General features: G+C 56.8%; 1 protein-coding gene across 1 annotated transcript; it reads left to right on the top strand.

Annotated features, from left to right (window-relative positions):
* Positions 1-6,367: 6,367 nt before the first annotated feature.
* Positions 6,368-14,085, top strand: SNORC (secondary ossification center associated regulator of chondrocyte maturation). The gene is made up of 3 exons (XM_070365355.1): positions 6,368-6,440; positions 13,235-13,417; positions 13,976-14,085. Exons 1-3 carry the CDS (start codon positions 6,368-6,370, stop codon positions 14,083-14,085), a joined length of 366 nt encoding a protein of 121 aa, XP_070221456.1.
* Positions 14,086-15,122: the final 1,037 nt, after the last annotated feature.

Genomic DNA, 15,122 nt, shown 5'->3' on the forward strand with positions numbered 1-15,122 from the left:
TCTTTCATACCTTGGAATTTTTTAAGGGACAATTATTTTGTAGAATGCACTTAAATTTCATTTGGTACTTTCTCATGATTTAATTCATATTATGCAATTGGGCAGTATTACAACAGAAATGATATTATATCTGTCCTTGATGTATTGTATCAGGAGATACCTGATGGCAGTTTGAACCATTCCTTGTGATGGTAACTTTAATTACTTAAAGATGATATCTTCCGGGTTTCTCCACTGTAGTGAGTTTTCTCTTTATGGGAGATACTTGGAACCTAAAGATCCAGTTCTCATCAGACTTTGATCCACTAGATTTAGCAGTCATTGGTGATTCTTGGCTTGAACAACTAGTGCTCACCAAGCTTTCTTGTAATTTATTAGCATTGGACATGAATTTGAGTAAACTCCGGGAATTGGTGATGGACAGGGAGGCCTAATGTGCTGCAGTCCATGGGGTCACAAAGAGTTGGACACGACTGAGGGACTGAACTGATTAACATTCTACTATAAGGAAGAACTTTACACACACACACACACGCACACATGCACACTGTAGGGTATAATCTGACATTATTTCTTGTGCACGAGTCGCCCGTTTGGAGCCCCTCCAAGCTGACTTTTGTGTCCTTTTGCCACGTCCCTATCATCCTTTGAGCTCTTTTTTACTTTGGCATGAGATATTCTAGGCTCCTCACTTAACGTCTCTAGATTTGGAATTAGCTGTTTCTCTAAGGAGCCTGCTGCTTCTGTAGGGGAGGCCTGAGGACTTGTGGGTGGAAGATTCTCCGATTCGAGTCTATCCAAATACCCCCATTCCAGATCTCAAGGGCTCACTCATTCCCAATCAGTACCATGAATTTCACCTGGAAAAACTGACACAGTTGTGAATTCAGGATTGTGATACTGCAAGCCACACAAATTCAGGGCCTGGTCTGCTGCCAATTAAGCTCTGTGTCTACAAGAACTAAGAGAGTTTTAAAAGATTGTCATAGAAGTGCTCCAGGTATTTGATCATGCCTTGACCTTCAAATTGAAAGCCATGAGCTTTTCTTTAAGCACCCAAGGTAGTAAAAAGTAGCCAGTTCACTTCGTTATCCTCTTGATCATCATGACTAAAGAGCATCTACCTGGTCCTTCAAGCCTCGTCTTGAATAGGCGCTTCATGCTAAACAGCCCCAGGTCTTAATATAGGGTATGCCGTGTGTTATCAGATCTCGTTTTCCACTGGCAGTGAGCTCAAGCTCAAATAGGGTGGCAAGTCAAATTGGGAAGCATATCTGTAAGGGTCAGTTTCTGGGGAACCACTTCAAGTGCCAAGCACTGTATTGGTCAGAGTCTGACAAGGACACAGAGTTCACTGTAGGTATTTCAAACAGAAGAGACTTAATGGAGGAATTTGTCACAAAGATGTTGAACAGACTGAAGGAACGAAAGAGGGAAGGCAAGGCAACCTAAATTAGTCATTCAGCTCAGAAACTGACACCCGCCTGGGCTGGAGGAGCAGAAAGAACGATCACAGGCCAGAGCACTGTCCACTAAGGGCCTGAATGGGGCCGCCTGCCAAGGATCCTGGAGCCAGCGCTTCCAGGCTTCCGAGGCTACCCCTGCAGTCCTCAGCACCTGTGTGCTACTGACGTCTCTGCAGCCACTGCTGCTGCCGCCAGAGACACTCTGAGAAATCTGAATCAGATAGAGTCACTTCTCTGCTCCCATCTTTTAGCTCCCACCAGTGCCTCCACTGGAGCTGCTCACAGGGAGTCAGCTGGCAAGAATCTCAGGAGTGTGATCTGGGGACCTGGCTCTGCTATAGGGCATAGAAAGGTGCGGACAGGAGATAGAGCAGATGAACAGCACAAACGAGTGAGTGAGCAGCTGAGACGGTGGTGGCGGTTTAGTCGCTAAGTCCTGTCTGACTCTTGCGAGCCCACGGATTGTAGCCCACCAGGCTCCTCTGTCCATGGGATTCTCCCAGCAAGAATAGTGGAGTGGGCTGCCATGCCCTCCTCCAGGGGATCTTCCCAACCCAGGGATGGAACCAGTGTCTCCCGTCTCCTGCGGTGGCAGGCAGGTTCTTTACCACTGGTGCCACCTGGGAGCCTCACTGGATTCTATTAGGTTGGTGCAAAAGGAATTGCCGTTTCAGGTCCTGGATTTTAAATTATTATAACTAGGCTCAAACTTTATTAATCAAAATAGGAACCATTGCAATCAACATAATTTGGCCAATGAGAAATAAATTTGTTTACTCCTATAGCGAAAAAAAATCCATGCTTCGGGATTCAATGAACTCTTGGAAAGCATTTTCTATGTCCTGCTGGTTGTGGAAGCATTTTCCCTGCAAAAAGTTGTTGAGGCGCTGTAAGAAGTAGTAGTCAGTTGGCGAGAGGTCAGGTGAATATGGCAGATGAGGTAGAACTTTGTAGCCCAATTCATTCAACTTCTGAAATGTTGGTTGTGCGACGTGCTGCCGGGCGTTGTCACAAAGAATTGGGCTCTTTCTGTTGGTCAGTGCTGGCTGCAGGCCTCGCAGTTTTTGGTGCATCTTGTCACTTTGCTGAGCATACCTCTCAGATGTAATGGTTTCACCAGGATTCAGAAAGCTGTAGTGGATCAGACCAGCAGCAGGCCACCAAACAGTGACCATGAGCCTTTTTTTGATGCAATTTTGGGTTTGGGAAGTGCTTTGGAGCTTCTTGGTCTGACCACTGAGCTGGTTGCCACTACTTGTTGTATAAAATCATTGCACATCACAACCCAATCAAAAAATGATTCATTGTTATGTAGAAGATGACACTTCAAACTATTTTTCTGATTCATGGCTGGCTTATGAGGCACCCGTTTATTGAGCTTTTTCACCTTTCCAATTTGCTTCAAATGCTGAATGACCATAGAATGGTCAACGCTGAATTCTTCAGCAACTTGTTGTGAAGTTGTAAGAGGATCAGCTTCCGAAGATTGCTCTCGGTTGATGGCCAGCCACGTCTGATGGCCAGCCACTAGGCTGCTCATCTTCAAGGATCTCATCTCCTTTGCAAAGCTTCTTGAACCACCATTGTACTGTACATTCATTAGCAGTTTCTGGGCCAAATGTGTTGCTGATGTTGTGAGTTGTCTCTGCTGCTTTGTGACCCATTTTGAATGAGAATAAGAAAATTGCTCGAATTTGCTTTTTGCCTAACATCATTTCCATAGTCTAAAATACAAATAAAATAAACAAGTAATAATTCATTAGCAAAAAACATAAAGCAAGAAATTTGTATTAAAATGATGTATAACATACCCACATTTATTTAAGAATGTATTCCCATATCAGATGGCAATGTTCAACAATGCAAAACTGCAATTACTTTTGCACCAATGCATGTTCTAACCAGTCCTTGCTATCTGGGACTTAAGAGTCACAGAGTAAGGACAGACAGCCAATGGACACTTCATTTAAAGGCACCATTACATATGTCTGACAAAGGATTTTTATCTGGGTGCACACACCAAAAAAAACAACCCTAAAAATAAATTCAAAGTGAGAGGCCTCCCTAATAAATATACAGCCCCCCCCAAAAAAAAATTGAACAGCTCTTCACAAAGGAATATATTCCGTCCCTGGGATTCTCCAGGCAAGAACACTGGAGTGGGTTGCCATTTCCTCCTCCAATGCATGAGAGTGAAAAATGAAAGTGAAGTTGCTCAGTCATGTCCGACTCTTAGCGACCCCATGGACTGCAGCCTACCAGGCTCCTCCATCCATGGGATTTTCCAGGCAAGAGTACTGGAGTGGGGTGCCATTGCCTTCTCCATGTATTCCTGTGGTCAATAAATATTAATATAAAAATGTATTCAATTTTATTAGTCATGAAAATGCAGCCACACTGAGACACCACAATGTACTTACCAGAACGGCTAGAAATAAAAAGACTGGCAACGCCAGGTATGAGTGAGGGTGTGGGGAACTGGAACGCAGACTGTTGATGAGTCTGAGGACGTGTTGAAAAGTGGCTCGGCAGCCCCTATAGAATCTAAACATTATACTCTAGCCTAGCAATTCTTTTTTTTTTTCTAATTGGAATATAATTGCTTTACAATGTTATGTTAGTTTCTGCTGTACAGGGAAGTGAACCAGCCATACGTATATCCCCTCGCTCTTGAGCCTCCCTCCCACCCAGCTCACTCCCACCCCTCTAGGTCATCACAGAGCGCTGAGCTGAGCTCAGTCCCCACTAGCTGTCTAGTTTACACGTGATAGTGTATATATGTCAAATCCAATCTTCCAATTCTATCTTTAGATACGTAACCGAGAAAAATGAGTGTACATGTTCTCCAAAGGTAGGTATGAGAATACCTATAGGAGCCATATTTGTAGAAGTTCAGTCCTGGAAATACTCCAAATTGATATTTTAAAAAATGGATAAAAGAATGGGTAATCTGTGGCAACTGAATTGTTCTGCCGCTCAGTCATGTCCAACTCTTTGCAACCCCAAGGACAGGCGTCCCTGTCCTTCACCATCTCCCAGAGCTTGCTCAAACTCATGTCCATTGCATCGGTGATGCCATATTCAGCAACGGAAAAGAATGAGTCACTGCTCCGTGCAGCAATATGGATGAATCTCACAGAACACTGAACAAAAGCCAGACGTAAGAGCTCACGTCACAGGATTCCACTGATTGGAAAGCTAATCTATGACGAGAGAAGGCAGATCAGCACTCTGAGGGCACTGACAGGGAGGGGCAGGAGGAATCCTGCTCATTCTACATCTCTCTGGGCGGTGTTTACACAGGTGTATATGTGCATGAAAGTCCATCAAGCTGTAAGCATAAAATTTGTGTACTTCACAATATTTAGGTCATTCCTCAAAAAATTGCTGTGGAGACACTGGGTTTCCCTGATAGCTCAGTTGATAAAGAATCCGCCTGCAATGCAGGAGACCCTGGTTCGATTCCTGGGTCAGGAAGATCCCCTGGTGAAGGGAAAGGCTATCCACTCCAGTATTCTGGCCTGGAGAATTCCATGGACTATATAGTCCATGGGGTCGCAAAGCATTGGACATGACTGAGCGACTTCCACTTCACTTCAGAAAATCACCCACCCCCAAAAGTAAGAGACAGCAAAGTTTCACATAAGTATAAATGCTAAGAAGAAACTTAAAGAAGTGTGATGAGTGGGTGGGGGACTGACTGCTCAGAGCTGAGACCTGAGTGGCCATAAGAAGGTAGCTACGTCCTGAGCTGAGAGGCTGCTTGCTGGGAGAGAGGACAGCAAGTGCAGAGGCCCTGAGGCAGGGTGGAGTTTGGTGTGTTGGAGGAACTTCGTCAAGGCCATCAGACTGAACATAAGTCCTTAGTTTGACTTTTTATTCTAAAAGTAGTGGGGAACCATGGAGGGTTTGCTGTAGGAAAGTGTACTTTCTGAGAGATTAGACGTGGGGAGTAAGTGGAAAAGACCGTTGATGCATTTTATGTGGCTGGGACATCTGGAAGGTGGGGAGCTGGAGTTTAACTGAGCAGGGTTGGGGAGGCAGTGGCGTCAGGTTTGTTTTGGCAATGCTAAGTTGGAGACGCTCATTAGATGCCCTTGGGGCCTTCCAGGAGGCGGAGGGTGATGGGGCCAGGCCCAGGCTGGACATGGGTGTCATGAACACACGAGTGGTATTTCAAGTCCCAGATACCTGGGAGAACAGAAAGCAGGAAGGAGGGACCCAGGGCGTTTAATGCCGTGGGTTTTTCCGGAGAGAGGAGAGCTGCTAGAAGGCTGGCTGCAAACGGCTTTAGGAGCATGGCTGCACCTAGCTCGGTTGAGCACCCGCTCCCTGCCAGGTGTCAAGAGCCCAGATGTGAGCCGAGCCTGGCCCTGGTCGGTGCTGCCAGCCCACAGTGGCAGTCGCTCAGGCCTGGGCCTTGAGCACTAAAATTCAGATTCCTGGGCTCAGCCATGACCCACTGGGAGAAAGTGCTAGAGCCACTGCATTTATCGGTCACCCTGGGTGTCTTTTGCACGTGGAGGTTTTAGAATCTCTTTCAGTGGCCTAGGTGCATGCGCGTGTGTGTGCATGCGTGTGTGTGTGTGTGTGTGTGAGAGAGAGAGAGAAAGAGAGACAGAGAGAGAGAGAGAGAAGGAGGAGAGAGGGAAAGAACGATTTCCTCTTTCCCTCTCTGAGGGTGGGGCTGCTCCAGAGTTCAGGGAAGCAGTCAGCTCTGTGAGCTTGGCTGTGTGTGTGTGTTCATGTGTGGGGGGCGGGCACGGTGTCCCAGGAGGACAGAGTTTGCATTGATGAAAACCCTCCCCAGCCCTTTGATGCCTCGTTCCCTCTGCCCTGAAGTTGAGCAGCTCAGTCTTCGGTGCCTCCCGCCCGCTGGCCACGCTCGCCCCCCGGCCAGGATGGCGTCCTGTCTGGCCCTGCGCATGGTGCTGCTGCTCCTCTGTGGGGTCCTGGCCCCTGCGGTGCTCACAGGTAAGGGTGCTCCCTGCCACCGGCCTCCCGAGGCGAAGAAGCACCTTAAGGCTGGGATCTCTCTGAGGCCCGCCAGGCAAAGCCATTCACCGGGACAGGGTGACCATTTGGGGTGATTCCGGGAAGGGCTCCTCTGGGACACAGGCTGGCAGCTACGCGTTGGAGGCCTCTGGGAGTCGTTCGTCACAGAGACTGTGACCTCTGAAGCAGGACGGTGACTTGGGGAGCAGGGCAAGGGACCTTGGCTGCCCAGGGGAGGTGGGGGCCACTCCAGCACCCTAAAATCTGAAGGAAGGCCTTGAGAATCTGGGTGGGAGTCGGGAGGGGGCACCAGGCACGGGGTAGGCAGCTGACGGTCAGAGGCCCCAGGTGTTAGGTCCGTGGACCTCTGCCATTTACGTTTTGAAGCCCTACAAACCCTTCCCTGCTGGTTTTCTCAAATGTCCTTTGAGAAGGAAGACCCGGGTACTATTTCCATTCTGGGAAAAAAATTCATGGGGGAGCACAGGACCAGAGACACCTCTGTAAAACCAGGAGGATGCTGGCCCGATGCTACCACACTAAGGCTTGAAAGTGGCCGAGTCTGGGGTCTGGCGAGAAGAGTCCCACCAGCCTCGGAGTGGCAGGTTCCAGGGGACCCGAGCCCCAGTGTGGACACGGCTCTGGGGCCCTGCGCCGGGAGGGGCTGGCCCAGGCCGGCTGCAAAGCCTGAGAGACGAGAGGCACAGGCTTCCCAGGTGGTCTCTGTCCTGGAAGAAAGCCATCTCCTGTGGCCGGGAGGGCAGGGTGTCAGGGCTTCTGTGGGGAGTCCTGGGGCTGGAGAAACCAGTGGGGGGGCCCTGGAGACCCTCTCTGCAGCGTGGGTTTTGGGGGCATCTGCGGATCTGGGCGTCGTGTGGATATGTGCTGGGGAGAGCCGCGAGAGGAGGTGAGGCCTGGGGTGACTCCCGCAGCCACGCACTCGGGCACAGACCCCGGAGGAAACGGGGTGGGGGGCAGTGAGGATCCTGTGAGCCCCTGGGCTCTCTCCAGAAGCCCTAGAAGCAGCTTGCAGGCTGGCTCTGCTTCTGGTTCTGTCCTCCTCGCTGTTCCTCAGGTGCTCTGCGCCTTTCCCCTTCCGTGTAGCCATGATAACCCCAGGGCCTCTGCCTCCCGGGCGGGAGAGTCTCTGTAGGTCTCCTGGGTGCACAGGCTCATGGGCGGGGCCAGGCGGCTGGCGGCCCTGTACAGGTTGGGAGAACGTGTGGAAACGTCCCCAGCCCCTCTGCTTGGTGCAGGAGAGTCTCGCGGCAGAACCCCCTCCTTGCCTCGCCTGCCTTTGGGTAGGCGAGCCAGGGGCCTGGCGCAGTGCCCAGGACCCTGGGGAAGTGACCCAAAGTAGGGTGGCATCTTCCGTGGCTCCCGTGGGCCCCACCCACCCCAGTGACATGGCTTCTCCAGCCCGGTGGTCAAAGCGGGTGGAGGCGAAGGTGCTGGCGCCCTGTCTGCCCCTGAGTCTGGGGCCCATGTGGGCAGCTTCTGTCCCATTCCTGGGTGCCCACACAGCCAAGCTCTTCCAGCCAAGGCTGCTGGCCAGAGGTGCCAGGTTGGACGGGGCGTACACAGCCTGGGCGGGTAGGTTTCCTCTGCCGCCACAGGAATGCTGGGCACAGCCTCGTGGTGGGCGGCGTAGGGACCTCACCTGGCCTCACCTCCCGACTCCCCTGCACGGGTCCTACCCGGGGGGCAGGCAGGCCAGCCCCACCCCAGCACCTCTGGGCTCCAGCGGGGCTGCTGCTCCTCCTGCCGTTAGGGGCGAGAGCGCGGCGGGGAGGCTCTTAGCTGCCCCACCCTGGGCTAGAGGCTCAGAGCAGGTGTGCGCCTGGCCCGACAGGCCCCTGGCCCGCTTGCTCGCTGGGCTGGGGTCGGTCCCAAGCAGGGACGCCGGGGTGGCCCCCATGGCTGAGACCCAGGCCTGGCCTGCCACCCTCCCTGCTGGTTGCCTGTGGCCACAGCTACTGCGGTGGAGGGAGCAAGCCAGGTTGAACGGGCGGGAGGCCAGGGCCCCGATGAAAAGGCCCTTCATGGCCACACAAAGGCCGTCTGTGAGCTCGGGGCCCAGTGGTCAGGGTGAGCGTTAAACAAACTTATTTACCGAAAGGCAGGGCGGCTGGGGGCAGTGGGGCTGGGGCTGGTGCAGGGAGGGGGAGCCCACAGTGCCCAGGCCTGTGGCAAGGTCAAAAGGCCCCCACTTCTGGCTTCTCCGGTCAGAGTGGCGGAGTCACAGGATGTGCTCACACCAGTCCTTGTCCCCCCATCTTCTATCCTCACGTCGCACCTCCGCCCGCCTTCCACACCTACCCCTCTGGGTCCCAGCCTCCACACCTGCCCTCACACCAGCCCCTCTGCCTGGCACTTCTGGCCCCACCTTCCCCCCTCCTCAGATGGGGCCTGCAGTGGGGAACCCCCCGGAGAAGTGCTCCTGTTCCCGGCTCCCCACAAGGGTAGGTTTGGGGGACAGAGCTGTCTCCCCCGTCACCCCAGTAAACTGAGCAGCCACGGAGGCAAGTAGACAGGGACAGGAAAACGCCCGCCCCCTCTCCCTGGCAGCTGCACCCCCGTGGTGGGAGGGCTGGGGACTCGAGTTCAGGCTGTGGTTCTGGCCCACGTGTGCCTTGGGGATGCCCACCTGGGCTGGCCGGGAGCCTGGGGCCCCAATGAGTCCGTGCAGCCCGGATCAGCCTTGAGGGGGTGGGGGGTCTCCTGTGATGGTCAGTTGTGGCAGGCGCGGAGCCCACAGAGTAGCCAGGGCCATGCTGTCCAGGCCCGAAAGGCCTGGGGTGGGGAGCAGAGGCAGCAGCTTGATGATGGCCTTGACAGCATGGTCACCAACTTGGAGGGCTGGGAGAGGCACAGCCCAACCCCCGTTTCACAGGTCAGGGAGGGCAGGCCAGCGGCTGAGCCAGTCTGCTGTGGTCCCGGGGTGATGGAGCCAGATTTGGACCCAGACCTCTGGTTTGGCTTCCCTGATGGCTCAGAGGTGAAGTGTCTGCCTGCAATGTGGAAGACCTGGGTTCAATCCCTGGGATGGGAAGATCCCCTGGAGAAAAGGAAAGGCTACCCATACCAGTATTCTGGCCTGGAGAATTCCATGGACTGTACAGTCCATGGAGGTCACAGAATCGGACACGACTGAGTGACTTTCACTTTCACTTTGCTTTGATTTGGCTCATAGCTCAGCTGGTAAAGAATCCACCTGCAATACTGGAGACCCCGTTTGAATTCCTGGGTCGGGAAGATCTGCTGGAGAAGGGATAGGCTACCCACTCCAGTATTGTTGGGCTTCCCTTGTGGCTCAGCTGGTAAAGAATCTGCCTGCAATGCCGGAGACTTGGGTTTGCGAAGATCCCCTGGAGAAGGAAATGGCACCCCACTCCAGCACTCTTGCTTGGAAAACTCCATGGATGGAGAAGCCTGGTGTGCTACAGTCCACGGAGCCGCAGAGTCGGACATGACTGAGCGACTTCACTTTCTTTTCTTTCTCTGATTCGGAAGCCAGTGGGGCAGCCCCTCAAGCTTCAGAGACTGGCTGGGTTTTGGAGGGTGTGTGTGTGGCGGGGTGGGTGGGGTGGTGCGTGTATTACGCCTGGGCTGGTGTGTCTGGCAGGAAGGGTCCAAGCTTTTGCAGGGGAGGGACAGACAGGCAGAGGGGCTGGGTGGGCCTCCCAAGTACCTTGCTCAGAGGACCCCTTCTCCCCCAGAGATGGTCCCCCAGGCTCTGGCAGAGGGCAGAGGGTGACAGCCAGCTCTTGGGAGAGAGCCCCAGCTCTCCAGGCACTGAGGGGCCTGTCACCCCTCTCCCTTGTGGAGGGCCTTGTGGAGGCTTCCCTGGGCCGGATGCCTGGCATTTGGGGGTGAGCTTTGGCTGGAGGTGGGACAGGGAGGTGCCTGGCTGCTGCTCTGTCTTGGGTGTGTGGTGAGCAAGTTGCAACCGGGGGGCCTGTCCATTTACCTGGGAGACTCGCAGTCTGTGAGCCTTAGACCCCAGGGCCTGCCCAGTGGTGGGTGGCAGATGTTCAGTCGCTCAGTCGTGTCTGACTCTTTGCGACCCCATGGACTGCAGCATGCCAGGCCTCCCTGTCCCTCACTGTCTTCCAGAGTTTGCCCAAAGTTCATGTCCATTGAATCGGTGATGCTATCCAACCTCAGACCCAGGCCTTTCTTTCTGCTCAGCCCTGGGGAGCCCACGGCAAGTATGCCAAGGGCATGGAGCCCTCCGTAGGCAGGTGGCAGACCTCAGCCCTTCCAGGCAGCGACAAGGGAGGCCTGACAGAGTCACAGGGAAGTCACTGAAGTGGGTTCTGGAGCAGGGTGGCCCCCAGACCCCAGCACTGCAGCTCAGCCGGGGCCCTGGAGAGAGGCGCTTCCACCCACTGAGTGCAGGGACCTTCCACCCCTGGGAGGTCTCCTCGCCAGGGATGTTTTGGAAAAGGGGCCCAGGCCGGGGCAAGCCCTGGGAGCATGATAGTAGTGGTCCCTGCCTGCAAGCCTCGCCTCACCACTGATCCAGCCGAGGCCTGAGAGAGGCAGCCAGGGACAGGGCCTGGGGAGCTGGAGACCCCGTAAGGCTTTATCAAGAAAAGATCTTAAGTTTACAGGAAAGTTACAGGAATAATCCAATCAATTCCAGTAGACTCTTTTGGATTCACCGACCACCAACTTTTTGCCATATTTTCTCGTCTGTCTTCCCGTCTGTCTACTCGCTCACCTAACTGCTGAACCATCTGACAGTTAAGCTACAGACACCACGCCCATTTGCCCCTAAATACTTCTGAGAACAAGGGTATTCTCTTACACAGCAGAGTCAGTTATCCAAATCAGGACGTGAACAAGGATGCAGTGCTCTGCCCTAAACTGCAGCCCGGCTCACAGTTCACCAGTGGACCCCACAGCGTGCCCTCCAGGAACTCACGCTGCGTTGCGTTGTCACAACTCCTCAGTCTCTACTCCGGAACAGCCTCTCACTGTCTGTCTCTTGCGACCTTAATATTTTTGAAAACCTAGTTATTTGAAGACTGTCCTGGAATTTGGCTTTGGCTGTTCACTCATGATGTGCCCCAAGTGGAAACTGTTGGCAGAAGACCCCTGCAAATACCTTTGTGCCTTCCCAGAGCACCCCCTCTCCAGGAGGTGCTGAGCCTGGAAGCAGGGTGTAGGTCTGGCTTGTCTGTGCCCAGGGCCTGGCGGTGGGGCGGGGCAAGGCTCGGGGTTGGAGGCTCCAAGAGTGAAAGGCGCCTCAGGAACTGGCAGGGAGACCAGTGCTCAGTCCTGTCCGACTCTTTGCAACCCCATAGACTGTAGCCCACCAGGCTCCTCTGTCCATGGGATTCTCCAGGCAAGAATACTGGAGTGGGTTGCCATTTCTTTCTCCAGGGGATCCTCCCAATCCAGGGATTGAAGCCGGGTCTCTTGCATCTGCTGCACTGGCAAGTGGATTGTTTATCACCAGCACCAGGGCTGTACTGATTGAACCACAACTTCCAGGGAAGTTTCTGCGAAGGCACAACCTGTGACTGAGTTGTCTGAGGCTTCGGTCCCCAGGAGCACTTAACTGCCAATGCCCACCTAAGTTTACCCTTAGCCCCGGTCTTCTTGGAAGCAGGGTCACACAGTTCCCTGCTGGTGTCACTGAGATGCTGTCTTGCGATGCCCACTCAGCCCATTCCAGCATCCCTGGATCACACCCAGATGACTCAGCAGCTGGGGTGGGAAGCCTGGAGCCTGGTCTTGAACTTGACTTGGGGTCTGAGACGGCTGGATGGGCCCAGGGCTGGGGTGTTGCTGTGTAGCTCCTCAGGCTAGGATTCTTGAAGGGGGAGCAAGACTGCGGAGTCTGGGGCCACAGAAGGGTGGGGGTGGGGCTGGAGTTCCCATGCCAGATTCTCATACTGCTCTCTGGGGCCCCTGTGTACCCTGAACCTGCCGACCTACCAGCAGAGGAAGGGTCCTGCAAAAAAAAACACTGCCCAGAGGCTGCCCTGCTGATCCAGCCCCTGCCAGGGTTGGGGTGAGGGGCTCCTGGAGCTTCCCGAACTAGCTCCGCAGACACCCCTGCTCAGCCCTCTGGCCCCTGTCCGGTCTGGAGTGAGCAAAGCCCAGGCATCACAGTTTCTCCTCCGGCTACAGAGGCTCTTGTGCTTTAAGCCTCAGACACTGGGGGGCGTGTAGACGCATGTGAGGGAGCGGGACCCCAGACCTTGGGGCTAGGGTCAGGGAGAAGCAGGGCTGGCCGCCCAGGGGTGGGGGTGGGCCTCTCCTCTCCACCTCCCACGACCGCTGCCCCTCACCACCCGGTGGGCAGAGTCCCTGGTCTCCGGACCGGACATTGCTTTCCTGTCCTGGCGCCCTCTCCAGGGTGAAGGCTGCCCTGTGTGGGGAGAGGACCCCTTAGAAGTGTCACTGCCCCCAGGCCCACAGACCCCCAGCAGTTCAGCTGGGGTCCGCAGGCCCTGCTGGGGGGCGTCGTGTCCCCCACTGTTGTTCCCCTCCACGGTCCCTACTGCCCTTTCCTGCGAACCCCCAGTTCTCCCAGCTTTCTCCTGAGGGTGGCCCCCGCCGCCATCAACCTGTCCCGTCCTGGGTGGGAGGCAGCCTGGCCCCAGTAGGGGGTCCAGGGCCACACGTGGGCCGGCCCCGCCCCGCCACGGCCTCCGGCAAAGCACCGCGAAGCGCCCCTTCCCAGTCGTTCAATGGCGGGGACGTCTCGTCTGACCTACCGCCCGGGGGACCTACTACACCTGTCCTTGGCCTTGCAGCCGAGGGCCCGCAAGAGCCCGCGCCCACCCTGTGGAACGAGCCCGCCGAGCTGCCGTCGGGAGAAGACCCCGTGGAGAGCACCAGCCCCGCCTGGGAGCCGGCGGTCAGCGGTCCGCCCGCGCCCACCGCCACGCCGAGCCCCGAGGACAGCACCGCACAGGAGCGCCTGGACCAGGGCGGGGGTACGGCGGGGGCGGGAGGCGGGGAAAGTGGGGCGGAGGCGGGACATTGGGGGGTAAGGGGCGGGGGGCGCGGGCCGGGGGCACAGTGTGCGGGGGCGGGGGGTGGGGGGGAAGGGATGGGGGGCATGAGGAAGGGGCAGTAGGGCAGGGCCGGGGGCAGGGGTGGGGTGCCGGGACTGGGCTGCGGGTGCGGAGGTGGGGGTGGGGGTAGGAGTGGGGGGCGGGCCGGGAGGAGGGGTAGGAGGGCGGGGCTGGGAACAGAGGTGGGGTGCGGGTGCGGGGTGCGAGGACCGGGGTGGGTGTGCGAGGCGGGGGTGGGGGTGCAGAGGTCGGGGGCGGGCCAGGAGGAGGGGTAGGAGGGCGGGGGCGGGACGTCGGGGGTGGGGGGCGGGCCGGGGGGAGAGGTTGGGGGCGGGCCTCTGGCTGATAAGGGGACAGGGGTGGGTGTGCGGGGACGTGGGTGCAGGTCGGAGTGCGAGGGCGGGTGAGGTGGGGGGGCGGGTGCGGGCGGGCGGCGGGCCTCTGGCTGACCCGGCCCCCTCTCCCCGTCCTCCGCAGGCTCGCTGGGGCCCGGCGCCATCGCCGCCATCGTCATCGCCGCCCTGCTGGCCACCTGCGTGGTGTTGGCGCTCGTGGTGGTCGCGCTGAGAAAGTTCTCCGCCTCCTGAAGCGAATAAAGGGGCCGCGGTGCGGCTCGGCGGCACCCCAGGTGCGCGCCCCCCGAGTCTCCTTGTGTCCGCTCGTGTGTCGGCGAGCGGGGTGGGGATTGCGGGGGTGTCGCCGTGCTCGCGGGGCGCGTGCGGGAGTGCACATGCGCCGGGTCCCCCGCGGGCGTGCAGGTGCGTGCAGGGGCCGTCGGGGTGCGGGAGCGGGCGTGCGGCGCGCTCTGGCCAGAGTCCGGCGGCGGCGGCCCCTGCTCGTCCCCACTCCGGACTGCCCGCCGCCTGCCTCCCACCGACCCCTCCGCGGGTCCGGGAGCGCTGCGAGGGAGCGCGGACCGGCGGGAGGCCCCCAAGGCTGGAGAGGGCAAAGGCCAGCCCCGTACCCACCGCCCTGCTTCTCGCGGCCTCGCTGAGTCCCAGCGGGGTCCGCGTGACTCACGGGCGTTCCCGGCTTCCAATCAGATGATTGGTTTTGTTGGTGGGGGGCATCTTCAGACTCCGGCAGCCGGGGCGCTTGTCTGTGGGGTCTGAGCCCCAGGCCTGCACCCTCCGGACCCCTGGGGACCCCTCGACCCCCAGGAGCAAATGAGACACGCGGTGAAGCCTGGGTGTTGTGGGCCCCTGTCCCCGCTCCCCAACGCAAGCCCCAGACGGCCTCCCTCGCCTGGCCGGGTCGAGCTCCAGGGGACAGTGGCAGAGCTTCTGGCACAGCAGGCAACCCCACGCGGGACGGCTGTTTGTTAGGAAACAAAAAGGGCTTTCAAGCTCGACCCTCCTCATTTCAGCCCTGAAATCTTGGGGGCTGGACCAGAGGCAACACCCAGTCTCCCAGCTTGGCCCTGGCACTGGCTCCCTGGACAGGCCCTCCGCCTCCCATACCTCCCAGGAAGCCTACCTTTTGTGATTTAGAGAGGGATTTGAAATAGTGGCTTACCTGCTCTGGATGCAGCAGGAAAGAAGCTAGAACGGAGTCTTGCAGTGAGGACCCTAAGGCCTGGGGTAGGGGGGCTGTCTGCAAACCCCAGGGATGGTTTAACACTGGG

The sequence above is a fragment of the Bos mutus genome, chromosome 3, assembly GCF_027580195.1.
Source record: "Bos mutus isolate GX-2022 chromosome 3, NWIPB_WYAK_1.1, whole genome shotgun sequence".
Classification (NCBI taxonomy): domain Eukaryota; kingdom Metazoa; phylum Chordata; class Mammalia; order Artiodactyla; family Bovidae; genus Bos; species Bos mutus.

What these genes read in the sequence shown, in the direction of transcription:
- SNORC (XM_070365355.1), top strand. Translation starts at nt 6,368, where the DNA reads ATGGCGTCCTGTCTGGCCCTGCGCATGGTGCTGCTGCTCCTCTGTGGG. An exon ending in GGCCCCTGCGGTGCTCACAG is followed by an intron (nt 6,441 to 13,234) that starts GTAAGGGTGCTC and finishes TTGGCCTTGCAG; the next exon opens with CCGAGGGCCCGCAAGAGCCC. An exon ending in GCGCCTGGACCAGGGCGGGG is followed by an intron (nt 13,418 to 13,975) that starts GTACGGCGGGGG and finishes CGTCCTCCGCAG; the next exon opens with GCTCGCTGGGGCCCGGCGCC.